Below are 19077 nucleotides of genomic sequence, written 5' to 3' on the forward strand. Positions count from 1 at the left end.
CAGTGCTGAAATATAACTAATGTAACTACCCATTCTGCGCCCTCTGCCCTATTTGTACCGCACACCATAGACATAGAATTACTAGACGCCTCATGACTAGCAGCATCGTACATCAACGTCACCGCCATATTGCGAGTGGCACTGCTGTGGAGTGAAGTAGTGGATAAAGATGCCTCACGCATGTGCTGCTTGAGATTGTACAAACCGCTGTACGCTATAAACCAGATCATAGGGGTTACATTTCATAGGTAAAGCTGAACAATTGTTTTGGTTATATTTGGCCATTAGAAAATCCCATTTTATAATCTTAACTTTAGCTACGCCAGGCTAAGCTAGCAAAGCTATGCATTTATGTGCTCAAGTGAGCCTCCAAACAACGTTTTGGCTAAACGTATTTAGTCACTAACTATGTAGATTGTTGTTAGCTGTTAACATTTCTCAAACTTTGAAAGTTTTCCGAAGAAATCCACCTCAGGTAGCAGTGGAAGGTAGCCCTTAGATGGAATTTTGAGAAAGCTGTCCTGTGATGTGTGCCGTGCTAGTTTGGTAACAGATGCTGTACCGGCATCACGTGATCAAAGCTACCACTTACTCACATTAAAAAAACAAAGGAGGTTTGATAATTCCTTCTGAGGGTACAGTCAAGGTGGTCAAAGTAGCTGAGCGTGTTATCCAACAGTCGACATTAGGGCAAGCTGTCAGTGTATCTTTGATCAGTCAATTTGTTTGGGCTGAGATTGGTTCAGATGATGTGTTTTTTATCAAGGAGCACATTGAGGAAACACAGTTTGAAATTGACAATCATCATTTTATGCTCATGTCTTTAGTTGTGTCTGTCTTCCACAAACTAAGGCTGCACCATATTGCCAGACTGAATACTCTCAAATTACAGAGTGGCATCACACAGAAAAAGCTATGTAAGACCGTTCTGTTTCATGGATTTTAGATCCTATCCTGTATATATTTAAGTAACCACATTGTGTGTGTCTGCGCGTGTGTGTGAGAGAGGGAGAGACTGAGAGAGGAATGAGTGAAATGTTTTCAGAAATTATTAAGCCAATTTGTATACAATAAAATTGTTTATTTTTGTCATTGAGTGTATCATTTCACTGTTAAAAGAAAGACAAACAAAGATAACTGGCAGTAACAGTGCAAAATTCACAATTGGTATACCAGTTTGAAAAGATAAGTTTTGAGGGTAGTTTTACAATGTGTTATTGAATCGAGCCGATGAATATGAGAGGGAAGAGAATTCCAGAGTTGAGGAGCACTATGAGAGACGCTCGAGCTCCCATAGAACAGAGTTTGATGTGCGGTACAGAAAGTACAGCTGCATATTGAGGATCTGAGTGAGCGAGAGGAGTGTCAGTCTGTTGGAGATCAGAGAGGTTGTGGAGAGCAGAATTTTGAAGAAGTTGTAAGCGATGGATACGTTTTTGGATGCCAGATAGAACAGCATTACAGTAATCTATACATGAGGTGTCTAGGGCATTAGCCAATACTTCAGTACTGTGTTGCGTAAGAACAGGACAAAGTCTAGAAATGTTTTGGAGATGGAAGAAGGAAAGTCAGAGAAATGTTACTGGTCTACGTGTAACATTTCATAGCACTGCCCTCCAGTGGTTCAAGTCCTATCTGACTGATAGCCAAGAGTTTGTTAGTCTTGGAAACAGCAGATCCAGCTCAGCACCAGTCACACAAGGAGTACTTCATGGCTCTGTCCTCGGCCCTCTTCTCTTCTGTATTTATATGCTTCCCCTTGGCCATATTATACATAGCTATGGACTGGGTTATCATTTTAATGCAGATGATACTCAACTCTACTTCAATGTTAAAAGTGGAACTTCATCAGAGCTTTCTCAGCTCACAACCTGCCTTAGTGAAATTAAAACCTGGATGGAGCAGAACTCTTTAAAATTAAATTGCAACAAAACTGAACTCCTGCAAATTGGGACTAAAATGCAACTTAATAAAATGAGCTCTTTCCCAGTCCATCTTGGCGGTGATCTCATCAGACCTGCCTCTACTGTAAAAAATCTTGGTGTCATTTTTGATTCTTCCCTCTCTTATTCCGCCCACATAAATCACATTAAGAAACTTTCTTACTTTCACCTCCATAACATATCCCGTGTTCTCTCCTTCCTCTCTTTCTCTAATGCTGAGAAACTTGTCCATGCTTTTATCACATCCCGCATCAATTATTGTAATTCCCAAACTGGCAGGTGCCCCTTCTAATCTTATATCACAGCTCTAGCTTATTCAAAACTCAGCTGCAAGAGTCCTTACTCAAACCAGCAGCAGCGAGCACATCACACCCATCCTGCTCCATCTTCATTGGCTCCCTGTGTCTTACAGAATCGAATATAAAAACCTACTAATAACCTACAAAGCCTTAAATAACCTTGCGCCAAACTACATCAGTGACCTTCACCATCACAATGTGCCTGCCGGTCCTCTGATTCTGGCAATCTTGTTGTGCCCCTCACTAATCTACACTCCATGGGTGACAAGGCCTTCAGCTGTATAGCGCCCAGACTCTGGAATGACCTACCGAAATTAATCAGGTCAGCTGACTCCATGAATTCTTTTAAAAAACAACTCAAAACTCATCTGTTCAGGAAGGCCTTTAGCTCTACTTGACTTTATTACCCTTCTCTCTGTTTACCTCTCTGTCAAGATGCTCATGTAACCTGTGTGTGTGTGTGTGCGAGACCATCAATTATGTTGTCCGTTAGGCTTTTTCTCTGAATTCACTGTCGTAATCTTCTTTATTTATTTATCTGGTTTGTACAACGCTATATACTGTATATGCTGCCGTTCTTTCTTATATTCTGTAAGTGCCATGAGCATGGGAAAGGCGCTATATAAATAAAATTTATTATTATTATTATTATTATTATTATTATTATTATTATGGGTGGAATTATTTACTAATAATAATAATTATTATTATTATTTAATAATTGTCATTATTAGTGTATAAATGGATATAAATAATTACATTTAAACGATTTTGCCAAAATCTGTTGTATGTAAACGATACTGTTTTAAACGTTATTGTTTTTTCATCAGAAAACCCGGTTTCCACATTTACCTGTATTAGTTTAGATGGCACTTTTGCCACTCGCAATATGGTGTACGCGCTGACGTATCGTGTCGACTGGGCAACACAGTGAATGCGGCATCTATCTATATATGTCTAAGCCGCACACAACCCGTAAAGTCCAATGTGATCATAGAATACTCGAGTCGTACATTACCGATGCAGACAGGAGTGTCCTGAGCGGGCTACACTGCTGCCTACTGGAGAACATAGGAGCCGAAGCCTGTGATCGCTGAAGATCTAAATGCGATTTGAAACGGTTCACATGTCACATGAGTTTCACTGGGATACTGACGGCCTACAAAGAGTTCTTTTTAGATCATTCTCTTTAAGAATGTGTACGTGTGAAGAACAGATAATCTGAGAGCCTTTACTGCATCCATCATCAGAAATCAAAAGCAGACAAGCCTGATCGCACACTGAGCGTGTCATATTGATGTACGGGTTTTGGAGGATCTCTTTCTACCTCTTTCATGGTGCAGCTGTCCTTTATACTGAAGCCAAAACACCACCACTACCAAGTTTGGTCTGCTTCGTCTGTTCATAAATAGGGCGAAGGCAGTCAGCGTAATAGTAGTCAGCTTCTTGCGGTTTGGTTTGGTAGTTTTAGCCTTGCTTAGTTCTTTGTGGCTCTACGATGAGTGCTTGTGTTACTGATTGTAAAACTGTGCGCTCTTTCTGGGCTCCCGTGGAGGCTAATCCTAGATGCTATGGGGAGGTTATTCTCCTACGGTAATCTTTGTTTCCTTATATGAAACTATATGGATTATTATTATTTATTTATTTATTTATTTTTTAGGCTTAAATTTTTAAAGCTTTGTGGCTGAATTGTTTTTGGTGTTATTATTCTGCTTCAGCCTAGAAATTGCAGTATGTAACTTATCTCGCAGATTAGGTGACCTAATGGTCAAGTGTAGGGTGTTCATTATCTCATTACAAATGTCATCTTTGTAGCTTTCTGCTTCATTAAAACTTTTCTTTGATTAGTGACGGCTCAATTGTGTAGCTTGGTGTTGGGTAAATTTATTTTAATGTAATGTAACCCATGGCTAAATGTTTGGATTAGATAAAACATGGTCTTGTTAGGATGTAGTTGCATTTTGCTGTTACAATCAAATGGCTCTTCAGAGTGGTGCTATAGTGTAACTGTTCCTGGTTTCCACAAGAACAATTTTTTGCATGAAGGATCCTGAAAGAACTCTAGTATTCCTGTTTGCTAATATTTAATAACTTTAGTATGTAGGAATTTTTTGCATATTCTATGAACCCTTCTCAGAATTAAATTACTATGTCAAGTATTGCATCTAGAAATTGCACATTTTTAGAGCCATTTTTAGGGGAGGTTAATACTATCGGGTCCTTAAACTCCTTTCTGTATCCTCAGCCTGTTTGAGACCAATCCAGATGTTCAGAAGCTGTTCCCCAAGTTTGTTGACCTTTCCAAAGAGCAGCTGCAGAACAATCCTGGTGTCCAGGCCCATGGGGAAATTGTGGTTTGCAAGCTGACAGAAATCCTGAAAGCGAATGGGGACCACAAGGAAATCATCAACTCTCTGGCAGAAAGTCATGCCAAGCAGCACAAGATCCCTTTGGTTAATTTTCAGGTACTTCAAGCCTTTTAATCCAGTAGGGAGTGATCTGATGCCCTTGCTCAGAAGAATGTTATGATAATGCTGGGTTTCTGAAAGGGGTGTAATGTGGTATTTTACCTCACTTCAGAAAGGTACAGATGTTGGAAGCCCTGTTCTATAACCTTGATAATGCAATTGTATGTTGTAGTGATCTTTTTAAGGATGCATTTAAACACTTAACTTCCATGGTGTCCCCTGAGATGTGAGGGATATTTAGTGTAGGCTAATCTGCAGAACACTATATAGCCTTGATTTGACGACCATCCATGTTGGTGTACAAGACAGTAATTCGTCAGTTTACCTGGTATAGCTCCTCTTCCAGTATTTAAATTTCCAGAGCTGTGAAAGGGTTTGAGTATGAGGTGTATACTAACTTCCACTGAACAGAGATCCACTCCACTTCGTCAATACAAAGAAAACATTCACATGAACTTATTTGGTTTAAAGCTTTCTTCTAGGGTCTGTAATTGCATCAGTATTTCTAGATTTTCTATTTCTTTGCAAATTGAGCTATATACATCTATCCTTCGCATGGTATTAAATCTCTCCAAATGAGATTTGTTATGACAGTTCTTTATTTGGGGGGGGGGGGGGGGTTTGCATTAAATTCTACCAAGACTTGATTTTACTTTTGATAGCCCAATTATCTTCAGAATCTGGGGGGGGGGGGTGTTCAAGGTATTGACTGGCATGACCTGTAGCCGTTTGTTACCTGCTTCCATAAGCTGGCAGTTGTTGGCCTCATTAGCTCAAACTGTTGGGCTGGCAATAACTCTAATTCTCCTCCTTTACAGATCATCAGTGAAGTCATTGTCATGGTGGCAGCAGAGAAGCTTGATGGTTTTGGTCCTGATGCTCAAACCGCCCTGAAGAATGTGCTGAAGCAGTTTCAGATTGATTTGGGAGCTTGCTATGCTGAGCTTGGATTTGAGTAGTTCTAATTGTGGTTTGTCAATGGTCTCTATCTGCTTTTGAGCTCTGGTTTGAATAAAAGTTCTTCAAAAGTGGATGCTTGTCCAATGTATTCAAATATTCTATCCGAAGGCCTATATTCAGCCATTCTCCTGTATGTTTACAAAATACCAGTTTCTGCTGGTTGTCATGACCAGGAGGGGTATTTTCCGTACGTCACTTCTATCATCCGATAGAGATGCCTCATCTTGGAGTTAATGCCAGTGAAACTCATCTGGGATAAGTCGGTTTTTCAAGCACAGCGGTGCAGTAGATTAGTTTAGCTGGATCTAATCATCCGAGATGAATTCGTGCACCTGTGCTGATTGGAAAGCATATATATATAGTCTAGAAAACCTGATCGGCAAGTCATTGATGGGCTGTAACAAAATGATGAAAGAACTGGTGCATCCCCCCCATACACAAGCGGAGCATAGCCCTTTTATTCAAAGGACATGAATTAGATTTAATACGCACAAGGGGTAACGCTGCAAAAGCAGCCCAAACCAGAAAAGACGGCTGGCAAAATGTGGCCGACAAATTAAACGCTAAGTAGTGTGCATTGTACTTGCTGAATGCAGCATTTCATTTCCTATGTGTCATATTAATGTCATAATTCCAGATCACATGTGAGCACAACAGGTTAAAGTACAAGAATATAATTTAAACTGGTAAATATTGGAGTATATAACTATTTAAAGAATTGTTGACATAAATATAATTGGCCCTTTTTAATTAAAAAAAAAAAAAAAGACTTTACGAATTGCCTGGCAAACTGTACTCTTAGATTTTCTGCATCGCCTAGTGTGTGTGTGTGTGTGTGTGTGTGTGTGTATATATATATATATATATAATAAAAGCACCGCTTGCAAAAAACCTCAATGCACTGTGTGGTGGTGGGAGCCCGACTTTGCCTAGTTTGACTTTGAATATTGCTTCCTCTGGGAGCTATCAAGGATCTTGCCAATCACGCAAAACCCTCTATATGAAATTCTCCATAATTTGTGCACCGATATCAATTGGTTGCTCATTTATGAACGGTGAAGCCATGACTGAATTCCACACACAGACACGAAGTGTGTGAGCTAATCCTTGTTTACATCAAACAAACCTGCTCGGAGCAGGTTTGAGGATTTGGATGTGCTGCTGTGATAACACATCCAGCAAGAGTTCAGAAAAACCGACCGATCCAGGATCAGGCCAAATCGTCAACAATTACATCTGGCTAAACGAGTAATCCACATACGGGGAAAAAATACCCCCCCAGGGTCTCTAACCTATATGGTACAACAATGCAGTAGAAACAATAGTTGGACTTCATACTAATGTGTGACGGACTGGCTAAACTGTCTTTCAACTGCAGTCTGGGCCAAATGATCTATATCAAGTGGGGATGTTAGAATTTCTGTCCATACATGTGACATGACAGTTTCATTGACCATTTTCAGTGTGGTCAATTTTAGAGTGAAATATAAAATCTGTACATGTGATGCTTAATATTCAATATATTGGTTTAATGTTGGTCACTAGTATGTAAAACTGCAGTGTTGCAAGTTTTCTACTTGGCTTTGCCAGATAACAGTAATGCAAAAGTATTGCATGACATTCATTAAATAGGGAATGAGACTGGGCAGCGCTCACAGTACATATTCCACTATTTGGGGAAACTCCTTCTTGTGCCTTTCAACTGTCTGCATAATGTTCTAATCCGGAGTAGACAGTCCTTTACAACTTGCCATTATTTGACATTGTGCACAGCTGCTAGATAGTCTGGTCAGTCCATTCATCTGGACTAAGTTAGTCAGTTGGTATCAGTAAACTTTGGATCAGTTGCTCAGCACACACAGTAACAAAACTGTTTCCATTGGCTGGAAGCTTATGAGCAATTGGCTCAAAAACCAGCCACACTGTACTAACTAAATGTCAAAGGTGCAGACAGACATACTGCTATGTAATTACTGAAAAGCAAAAGGAATAGTGTAAACAATTTCAAATACAAGCAGACAGAAAATCTTCACCCCAATTATAGTTGTGCAATAAGTACAGAGGCAGTAAAAATAAATGACCATAACATTGTAACTGCTAATGGTTAAATTAACTTGCCCAATCCCATTTTTACAAGTAGGATACTGTAAAGATGTTAAGTTACTATAATTACAAGGAGTAAACAAAATGGCAGGCAACTGTGAAAGTAAATTTGAAAGACAATTGTCATACTTTACCTGCAGTTAGTACAGTAGTAGAACCAACATCTGAAGTGGAAACTGTGCAGAAAGCTGGTGAACTGTTAGCAGTTCAAGCTGAATGTCACATCTCCAGATTTTTCTCCAAAATTGTATGGAAACTGACAGCAAACATTTTGTAACTGAAAGGTTGAGACCCTAGACATTTTGAAAGTCCTTTTTAAAAGCTACACTAATGTGGGGGCACTTAAGCACCTTTTCTGGTTTGGTTGGGAACTTCAGCATAGTGCAGTTCTGCACCTAAACCAGCTGTGCTTCTCCCTGATCTAAAGGGTTTTGGTGGTCACTCTTCATCACAAGGGTCTGATCAAACCCTACTTGATATGCAATGCTATATGCAGCCTAATGACAAAGGAAATGGCAGTGTGGGGTTTTTGAAGGGCAGGCTGGCTTTATAGTTGACCGGTCTCTGAATGTTTATGATCACACACCTCCTCCACTTGACGGGATGGCCAGATTAGTTTGAGAAAATGTAATTAAAAGAACTGCACCTCCACAGTCTCTTACCACTCAAACGCAGTTCTGTTTAGTTTGATATCTAACCTTTTATTTTGCTAATCATTAATGTTCATTTTAAGAGTGTGTATCATAATACATGTGCTTAAAATTTACTTTTGTACTTTGGACACATTCAGGTATTTCCAGTTGTGTAAAGTTGGTGGTCAGCAATTTTGAGTTCTGAGTTTGTGTGGAATGCAGTAAAAGAGAAGAAAATGGAAAGGGATCCTTTGTCTTGGTTTGTTTCATGCATCTTTTCTTCTGTAGTGGCTTCTTTGTCTACCACATTGTTTGTGTCTGCATCGGAGACTGCAAATATGGACTGCATGTTGATGCTAAAGCTGCCTGAAGCAATGATACCAACCTTCACTTGACTGTCTGTTTCTCATAATTCTCCACTGCGATATTTGCGACTTGTTCAAAGATCTTCCAGTCATTTAATTTACTTGTTTTAAATGTCCAGAGCCGTTGCCACCACTACAGGATCATTTCTTTCTGCCTCTAACTATTTTCTGCACCATTGGACTCTTGTTTTGAATGACTATATAGAGGTTTGATCTTTTTGTGATACTGTAAAGCATCAAATGTGTGATCTCAGAAGAGTGACCTGTGAGACACCTGTTCTGATCGTGACCGGCTTTTGAAAACCAACCAGGAATCAGTTTTCTTCTATTGATGCTTTGTATTTTTATGTCTGAGTGGACAGATTTATAATTGTGACGATTGAAGTGGGGCAGGGGTTGTGTACTGCATAGTGGATTGCTGAGGGTGCCTGTACTCTCGGTGAGGATGTGAAGCAGAGCCCGTGTGCGCACCCAAGTCACTCTGGTGGTAGATTCAGCCTTGAATATTAGTCGTCTTCATCCAGCCTCACAATCTTAGATGTTACCTGTTTATTGGAATACAATATCACTAACTGAAATGCTTATTTTATAAAATGCATTTTAAAATCATGAAATTAGACTTAGTTGAACATTTTTTCTAATATTTCTATTTAATATCAGCCATATACTGTGTTTCTTTCTCATTAGTTCTGTCGATTTTCTAATTTTGTGTTTCACAGAAAATTCCCTCCTGAATTTTTTTTCTGCTGATGCCCAGAATTTTTAAATTCTGATATTTTTTTTATGGCATGGGGCAAAGGTGACAGTGCTGATAGAGAAGAAATTCTAGAAACGTGTAACTATTCAAACTCCACTCCTTAATCTACAAATAGTCTGTTTGTTTTGTATCCTTCTCCATCAAGAGCTTGATCATTTTATTTTTCTTTTACCTCTTTGTTATTTTAATGCAGCTCACTTCACAACCGTGTCTACTTGCCAGCACTGGAGGCTACTTTATTCTTCTATTTAGCATTTTTCCCCCTTACCTATTCATACTTATACCAGCCTACCATTGTTCTGAATGTGGATAACTAAATTCTGAATATATCAACTTGTGGTGAGAGGGCACCTGTAGAGCCCCAGATCATCACTGCTGAAATAAACTGCTGTCACTACCCAGTCTGCACTCCCTGCCCTATTTGTACTGCAGTGATGTGTGGTGAGGTTCATGGCTGGTGAGGCACTGACTCCTTCAAAGTCAGATTTACAAATATATAAACCCCAAAGAGTAGCTTATTCACCATTCAGTTGGCAGCATGCATTGACTACTGGTTACGTGTCATATCTCATCAGCATTCTTTACACACACATAGGTAAAGTACATATTTGGCTAAGAGAGAACGTTACATTCCTAGCGGTGAGTGAGAGCAGAGACAGCACATTTGCTCCTCACCCTCCATGTGTTCCAAATTTGCCGTTGCAATTCCAGAATTCATACTCATTCAATACAAATGAAAGTATAGAGAGGTGTACAAGAAAAACTTTGACCTTAATTGAAATATTTAATTGTTTTTAAAAGCTTTTAATTCTGATGCTTTAATCAAATTTAATACAGTTCAACAAAAGGATAACAAGAAAAACAAAATATTTTATTTAAGGTCAAAATTTATTTTTTAAATATTGGATTGTTTTTTATTTCTTAGTCTGATTCCATTTTTTTTAAAATTGAAAACCGTTTATGGTCTTACCTTTATTTGTCAATGAAGTCCATGCACCTATCCTTATCCATGAAATTCTCGTCACTTTCTTGTAAAAGTTCTCCTTATTTTCCTTCACTTTTGTCTTAATCTTCTATTTTTGCAGTCAGTCGAACAAAACAATAAAAATTAATGGACCGCTGCAGTGCACTTGACTTTCTGATATCGCTAACTTATTGGCGTGTGGAGCCTCTGTGTAGAAGAACAGCAGCAATAAGAACCTATTGGGCTCACATGCGTCCCCTTCAGTGCGGCACGGTACTGTCTGCCTTATCTTATGCCTTTTCACTGCGGTTTTATGTCAGATCAGCAAGACTGAATATGTCCCACACATTCATTAAAGATATTAGAAAGTCAGGGTGTATATTAAACGTGTTTGCAAACCTTATAGAGAGGCGGCAACAGGCACGCGCCAATTGTAAGAATCAATCCAGTGTGTGAGGGAGAGCACAGTCTGAGGTGAGGTGAGGCTTGTTACTGCCGCACCTTGCGTTTCTCCCATGTATTTGAACAGTAATGTGCAAATTCAGCGATTTTGACTATAAAAATGATCAAAATTATTCGAATCATACAGAAAACAAGTTTATAGCATTGACCAGTGGACAAATTTATTTTATCATTTTTAGTTTTTTTTATTTTTCATGATGATAGGTGTGGCTCAGCCTCCCCTGACCGCTCATCCCTGTTGTACCACACACAACCCATAATGTCAAATGCAACCCCAAAATACGCGAGCCGTACATTACCGGTGCAAACGGGAGTGTCCTGAGCATGCTGCAGTGCCGCCTACTGGAGGGCATAGGAGCCGAAGACTGTGATCTACATGCGAATTGAAACTGTTCACATCACCAATGTTTCACAGAAGTACTGACGGCCAACGAAGGGCTCTTTTTAGATCATTCTCTTTAAGGATGTGTATGTGTTCCGAACAGGGTAACACTTTACATTAAGTGTCCATAATCACACTGTAACTACTATGTAATTACCTGTATAAGTACAGTGTATCTGAGTTATTACTCTGTACTTACTGTGTAATACAAAGTAACGTTATAGTTAATTACTCAGTTGTCATTGTTATTCCACAGTTAATACAATTAGAATATAACAATTTATCACTGATCCAAAAGCCAGTGTACTTACATAGTTACAATGTATCTGTAATTTCAAAATGTAATAAAAACATTAGAGTATGTAACTACAACTATGTAACAGATGTTCCATGGTCTGGGCAATTGTAATGGAGAATTGCAGTGATAACTGCAATGATATTTCAAGATCTGTTTTAAATGGTAAAAACACCTTTGCAAAATGGTCCTGTCATCAGCAGTGGAGGTTCTCCTGGTATTATCGTCTCTAATTCCTTTTCAAATCAGTTTTATAAAACTATAAAACCAGGAGCTGTCACACAGTATAAGTACTCATTGTGCCACCATGCTGCTCCAGATTGTAATTCAAGTTATGATAAGAATTTCTATAGACAGATAAGCCCAAAGTACTTATCCAATGATCTGTTGCACATTTGATTTTAATTTGTCTTCTACTTTCAATCAGACTCCAGCCTTGATTAATCATGCTGTTATTTCTCAGTTTCTGTGTTTTGGCGTCAATGCTAAACTTACAAAACTGGGTACTCTGTATAATATAAAAGGTGTAAATGCATGTTATGCACACAGTGGCACTTTCAACATTAAAATTCTGAATGACTAGTGAAACATCGAACTTTACATCTTTCACTATTGTGATTGATTTCACAACTGGCTAAGGTGGTGTGAGGCCTTTAAGACACCAAGAGAAGCAGGCCAGTATCCCACCAGCTTTGCCAGAGGAGGTGCACCATAAACCAGCCTAGCTTCCACTTGAGTGACTAGCTGCAGCCTACAACAGTACAAAATGTGCTTTACTCTTAAAGTTCTGAAACAGTTTCTCTGAAGTCCCAAAACACACTCAAAATGGCCGAGAAGGAAAATGGGCACTGTTAACCCCTGTCTTGTATGGAGCAGGAATTCAAGAAATCTCCATAAATAAGTATTTATTGAATGAAAAAGAAAAACAACATAAAAGCTTCAAAGGAGAAAAAAAACATCTTAGCCAAGAAAGTAAGGACTGTAGATCTGCATGTTCTAGCAAGACATTGATAAAGACCTAAATGCTAAGTAAACCGAGAGCCGTCAACCACCAAATCCTGAGGAACATTGACTGGGTATGAATTGCCTAAATTGAAACAACATCACCTCAAGTTCTTAAATCAAATGGCTTTGAGGTGAAAAAGGAAAAGCCACAATAACATGTTGTGGAACGCCAGGGGCGTACTGCTCCCCAAACCTTGACACAGACAGGCTGAGACACAAGTTCAACAAAGCACACGCTTTACTCAGGTGGGGAAGCATTGTCTGTTGCTACCCATTTCATAGCACAGTACAGAAAGTATCCAACACAATACAATAAAACAGCCCTTCTTCCTTTTCTTCTCTCTCTCTCTCACTCTTTATTCTGTAGCCTCACTCCTTCTCACAAGCTTTGTCCTCCACCTCCCAATTCTGGCTCACTGAGTGTTGATGGTGAGGTGGTTCATTTTATAATACACCAGGAAGTGTTCCAGATGTTTCTTGACCTTCTTCTGGCTGTAGTTCTGGGTGTGATAGAAGTGGTTCCTCTAAGGACCCAGTTGCACCTGCAGCACCCCCTGGCAGCACCCAAGGAGCCCAACAAAACTTCTCCAAACTACAACTCCCAACATGACTTACGGGGATCCAAGTTGTTGCAGCAACCCAAGGGGGCTGCATTCTAGTATCTTGAGAAGGATAGTGACTGCAACAAGATTTCTCCCTCGGTCCTCTGCAGCGTAAAGTTTTATGAATGGTACACTCCTGCCATTGATTTATTTTCTTTCTTTCTTTCTTTCTTTCTTTCTTTCTTTCTTTCTTTCTTTCTTTCTTTCATTTTCAAATTTCAGTTGTTATCTCTAACGTCAAACACTACTGGAATTTTTTTACTTGTTCCTTGGCTTCCACTGTTTAGTATTAACTGGGAAAAGCTCAAACCAGAATTGGAAACACAGTATTTATAAAGGAAACAACTAAAAGCTGACATGCAGTCATCATTTTAATATGGATGATGACCTTTAATCTCAATAGCTAAACTGCAACGTTGCACACACATAACAATGAGAAGAGTATTTAGAGAACACTGCAGGGCCAATTGCTGCAGCCCAAAACAGACCATTTCATGAACTACAAGCTGCAATATTTTTACAGATCGGTAACTACACTGAGCATTGCTTCAGAAGTTAAAGCCAAGGATTTTTATACAAATTTTAATAATAAATTAATTGGCTGGGTTATCTTATTAGACTGTTGGCACATGGCATTAGGGATTATTTACTGATTTTATCATGGGTTGAAAATATTTCTTCTTCATCATCATCACCATCAAAGAGATTTAAATTCCACTTTTTTGGGTGTTTTGACTATTTAAGCTGTTATCTACTAGTGATGATGCTAGCAGGTCTGTTTCTCTTCCACTTGTCATCATCAATATCAGGATACAGTAAAGGAGCAAACGTCACAGAAGTGAAATACAAGAACTTAAAGCTTTGGTAAAAACACAAATATTTCATATAAATGTAAATCTCACACTACATCGTTTTTCTGAAAGTAGAATAAGAGACGAAGAAGAGCAAAAGACCAGCTAATTAAACAACTGGAGTTAAAATAACTCATTTATTGCCAAACTGTTTGAAACAAAACTTTGAAACTACTGATGTGAACATTTAAACGCATCAAGGGTTAAATCTTACAGGCAAGTGAAAGCAGCTAAACGAGGATGATTTTAAAATTGTTTTTCTGGAAAACAGAATTTGGAGTATGCTTGTTTTTAGAAATGTTTATGAGAAACTGCAAATCTGAGTTAAAAATGAAGCACAAGTAAAATAAAAATCAAAACAAAATCAGTTTGATAAAATTAACAGTCTTGAGCGCTGACAGAGGAATGTAAAGGTCGATGATGAGGGGACTTCAATTGAAAGCCGTTATCTGTAGTTAAGAGTCGAGATGGAATTAAAATTAGTAGCTAAAGAGATTCCCTATACAGTGTTTGTGGTATAAGGTCCATGCAAATATTGAATCAAACAATTAAATCCTTGTGTTATGTATGAAGAAGGTTCTGTAAGTCTTGTTTATTTATTTATTATCAATATAATAGAAAAAATAATGCGATTAATGAGACCTTCTTTTAAATAGACGAGCTCGTGTGATGATCGGCGCTTCAATTAGCGGCTTCTCCAGCTGGTAGGGCGCAAGTGCTTTGGGGGCGGAGTCTCCGTCTGTTCATAAAGAGGGAGAAGCCAGGCAGGTAACAGCAGTCAGCTTCTCGCCGTCTGGTCTGGTAGTTTGAGCAGAGCGCAGTGTCCTCAAGATGAGTGCTTGTGAGGCTGATTGTAAGACTGTGTGCTCTTTCTGGGCTCCCGTGGAGGCTAATCCTAAATGCTATGGGGAGATTATTCTCCTACGGTAGGCTTTGCTTTTATGAAACTATATGGATCAACTTTTTTTTTTTAATTGTATGTGTTTTTTTTTTTTTTGTTTTTTTTTTAAATGCTTTGTGGGTGAATTGTTTTTTGGTGTTCATAATAATTCTATTTTGGCATAGAAACAGCTGTGTGTAATTTGACAGCCTGTATGGTCTAATGGTTAAGTGTACAGTGTTTCTCATTACAAATGTCATTTGTAGCTATATTTCTCCTGCTTCATTAAACCCCTTATTTCTTGGTTTAGTGGAGGGTCAATTTCGTAGTATTGCTGTTGGGCAAATATTAATACAATGTAACCTATGGCTAAATGTTTGGATTAGATAAACATGGCCTTGTTGGGATATAGCAGTAGTTGCTTTTTGCTGTGCTACAAGCAAATGGCTCTTCAGAGTGATGCTATAGTGGAACTATTCCTGGGTTCAACAAGAACAATTTGCATGAAGGTTCCTGAATGAACTAGTATTCATGTTTACTATTGGCTTAGGGCAGGGGTAGGCAACGTCAGTCCTGGTGAGCTGCAGTGGCTACAGGTTTTCATTCCAACCCAATTGCTTAATTAGAAACCAATCATTGCCAATCTCAGACCTTTAACTTTATGGCTTGTTAGTCTGTGCAATGTAAGGCTCTTGTATCGTAGATTTTTTTCCTTTCCAAGGATATCATCCAAATGATTTGAAGCCTAAAACAGATCATTTTCAGTCTGTCACATTTTTCTATTAAGTGTTTTATTAAATCAAACAGTGCATGATGAACACACACAGATGTAATTGGGGGGGGGGGGGAAGCTAGCTGGAGAACTGCTGGCTGCTTTGTCTTTTACATCTGCTTGCTAATAAGGAGCAATTAAAACACAATGCAGCAGTTTATGATTGAAATAAGCAATTAAGGTTGGAGAAACTTAACAAGCGAGACCACTAAAATGAAGCATCAAAATGTCACTAAAGCAATATGTGCTTTATCAGCAATAATTGAGTTCTTGTTAAGGAACTGGGTTGGAACAAAAACCTGCACATACTGTGGCTCTCCAGGACCGACATTGCCTACCCCTGGCTTAGGGTGTTCTTGCATCTTAAATTTTGAAGTACAAAGAAACCTGCTCAGAATGAAATTACCCTTTAAGTATTGCCTCTAGAAATTGCACAGCCTAGTAAAATACTGCTTTTGGAGCCATTTTAAGTTTAAGGACATGAGTGTTAACTTCCTCCTTGTATTTTCAGCTTGTTTGAGACCCATCCAGATGTTCAGAAGCTGTTCCCCAAGTTTGTTGACCTTTCCAAAGAGCAGCTGCAGAACAATCCTGGTGTCCAGGCCCATGGGGAAATTGTGGTTTGCAAGCTGACAGAAATCCTGAAATCAAATGGGAAATGCAAGGAAATCATCAAGGCTCTAGCAGAAAGTCATGCCAAGCAGCACAAGATCCCTCTGGTTAACTTTCAGGTATTTCAAGCCTTTAAATCCAGTATGGAGTGTTCTGATGCCCTTGCTCAGAAGAATATGATAATGCTGAGTTTCTGACAGGGGTGTAATGTGGTGCTTTATTTCAGAAAGGTAGACTTTGGAAGCCCTTTTCTGTAACCTTGATAGCTACAATGAGACAATTGCATTATCTTAATGTTGCATTTAAACACTTCCATGGTATCCTTTGAGAGTTGGATCTTTACTTTAGGCTAATATGCAGAGCACTAGCCTTGATTTGAAGACCATCTGTTGGTGTACAAGGCAGTAATTGGCTTACCTGGTGTCGCTCCTCTTCCAGAGCTGTGAAAGGGTTTGAGTATGAGGTGTATACTAACTTCCACTGAACAGATATTGACTCTTCCTTTAGTCAATACAAAAAAAAGCTTCTAGGGTCTAATTGCACGAGTATGTCTAGATGCTCTTCCCTTTTTTTTTTTTTTTTTCTCTCTCTCTCCAGACTTACTAGATAGTGCTGGATGTTTTGTTCCTACAAGGTTTTAAGACTGGTTTGACATGTAGTTTACTTGCTTCCATAAACTGGCAGTTAGCCTCATTCACTGAAAAGGGCTGGCAATAACAATGAGTAATTGTAACTTTCCTTTTCAGATCATCAGTGAAGTCATTGTCACAGTGGCAGCAGAGAAGCTTGATGGCTTTGGTCCTGATGCTCAAACTGCCCTGAAGAATGTGCTGAAGCACTTTCAGATTGACTTGGGAGCTTACTATGCTGAGCTTGGATTTAAATAGTTCTAATTGTGGTTTGTCAATCTGATGCTTTTGAGGTCTGGTTTGAATAAAGTACTTCAAAAGTGAATGCTTTCTGGTCCTATGTATTCAAATATTCTATATTCAGCCATTCTCATTTAGGTTTACAAAATACTAGTTTCTAGGCTGGTTGTCATGACCAGGGTATCTAACCTATATGGTACAACAATGCCGTAGAAACAGTAGTTGGACTTCATACCACTGTGACAGACTGGCTAAATGGTGTTTTCAACTGCAGTCTGTGCTGAATGATCCCCCTATATGGGGTAGGGTTGTGACTCTGTCAATGCATGTGTTGAATATACATGTGACAGGCAAGAACCTTATTACCAGCATATTCACTGCTCTCAAATTTTGAGAGAAATGTAAATTCTGTACATGTGAGACTTAATATTTTAATTATTGGTTTAATGTTGGTCACTAGTGTGTGAAATGGCAGTCTCTTGCCAGTTATCTGCTTGGCTTTGTCAGGTAACCGAATCAATTTGCATGGCATTCATTAACTAGGGGATGAGACTGCAGCACTACCGGGGGGAAACTCCTTCCGGTGCCTTTTCAAATGTTTGTATAATGTGGTGCTGCATTGTAATACTGCATAAATAGTAGATTTACAAATCTGTCTGACGAAGCACAGCTGCTTGATAGTCTGGTCGTTCCATTCAGCTGGACTAAGCCAAAGCTAGTCCAGTTGGTATCCACAAACTTAATCAGTTGCTCTGCAGACAACAGTAACTGCCTCCATTGGACATGAATTCTGGCTACATGTCAAAGGTGCAGACCAATTTGCTGCCATGTAATTGGATCATTAATCCCAAGGTGAGATTCATACTCCAGCAGCAGCATACTAACAAACAATATTAAATTGGAGTGATAATGCAGGTATAGACAACTTTGAATACTGTTAATATTTAGGGTGGAATTGAAGAGTCGCATAGTGGGGGAGGAACGATCTCCTCAGTCTGTCCAGTGGAGCTGCTCCTGTGTCTGCAGATGATGCTGTTCAGTGGATTCTCCATTATTGATGGGTGCCTGTCGCTCTGCCACAGATGTCAGACTGTCCAGCTCCATGCCTACAAGAGCCTGCCTTCCTCATCAGTTTGTCCAGTTGTGAGGCGTCCTTTATGCTGCCTCCCCAGCACAACACTGTGTAGAAGAGGGTGCTCGCCACAACCATCTGAAACATCTGCTTTGTTTTGTATCCTTCTCAATCAACAGCTTCACACTTTTTTTTTTCATTTACCTTGTCTATTTTAATGTAGCTTTCCTTGGCTCACTTCACCACCGTGTCTCCACACCAACACCGGAGGCTGTACTTTATTCTTCTGTTCGGCATTTTTCTCCCTTAGCTATTCATACCAATACCAGCCTACCACTTTTTTGAACATGGATAACTAAGATCTGAATACATCAACTTGTGGTCAGAGGGCACGCGTAGAGCCCCAGATCATTGCTGCTGAAATAAACTGACGTCACTACCCAATCTGCGCCACCTGCCTTATTTGTTTCGCAGTGACGTGTGGTGAGGTTCATGGCTGGTGAGGCATGGACTCCTTCAGAGTCAGATTTAGAAATATATGAACCCAAAAGTGCAGCTTATTCACTTTTCAATTGGCAGCAAGCACATTGACTAATGGTTATGTTTCATATCTCATCAGCATTCTTTACACACATATAAGTAAGGTACACATTGAGCTAAGAAAGAACGTTACATTCATAGTGGTGAGAGAGTGTAGACAGCGCGTTTGCTCCTCACCCTCCATGTGTTCGAAATTTGCCATTGCAATTCTACAAATCATATTCAATACAAGTGAAAGTATAGA

At 39.2% G+C, this 19077-nt stretch overlaps 1 protein-coding gene and 1 long non-coding RNA gene across 14 annotated transcripts in view; one reads left to right on the forward strand and one right to left on the reverse strand.

Annotated features, from left to right (window-relative positions):
* The first annotated feature begins 3665 nt into the window (after window positions 1–3665).
* The window catches only part of LOC114662051 (myoglobin-like), a 110277-nt gene continuing 94865 nt past the window's right edge, over window positions 3666–19077 (forward strand). For 4 of the 13 annotated variants that reach the window (XR_007936461.1, XM_051934877.1, XM_051934871.1 and 1 more), the window contains exon 1: window positions 14849–15014. Coding sequence is in view for 12 of the 13 variants with exons in the window: in XM_051934877.1 (XP_051790837.1) it covers window positions 14920–15014 (95 nt within the window). In the remaining variant the exon portion in view is untranslated. Of the gene's footprint in view, window positions 3836–4487; window positions 4708–5528; window positions 5742–14848; window positions 15015–16251; window positions 16472–17098; window positions 17307–19077 lie in introns of those variants that run through there. The other 9 variants (XM_051934873.1, XM_051934874.1, XM_051934868.1 and 6 more) reach the window with 8 other exon arrangements.
* LOC127529846 (uncharacterized) overlaps window positions 17092–19077 on the reverse strand; it is a 62305-nt gene continuing 60319 nt past the window's right edge. The window contains exon 2 of the long non-coding RNA XR_007936462.1: window positions 17092–17165. This is a non-coding gene — a long non-coding RNA (uncharacterized LOC127529846). The remainder of the gene's footprint in view (window positions 17166–19077) is intronic.

The sequence above is a fragment of the Erpetoichthys calabaricus genome, chromosome 12 (genome assembly GCF_900747795.2).
Source record: "Erpetoichthys calabaricus chromosome 12, fErpCal1.3, whole genome shotgun sequence".
Taxonomy (NCBI): Eukaryota; Metazoa; Chordata; class Cladistia; order Polypteriformes; family Polypteridae; genus Erpetoichthys; species Erpetoichthys calabaricus.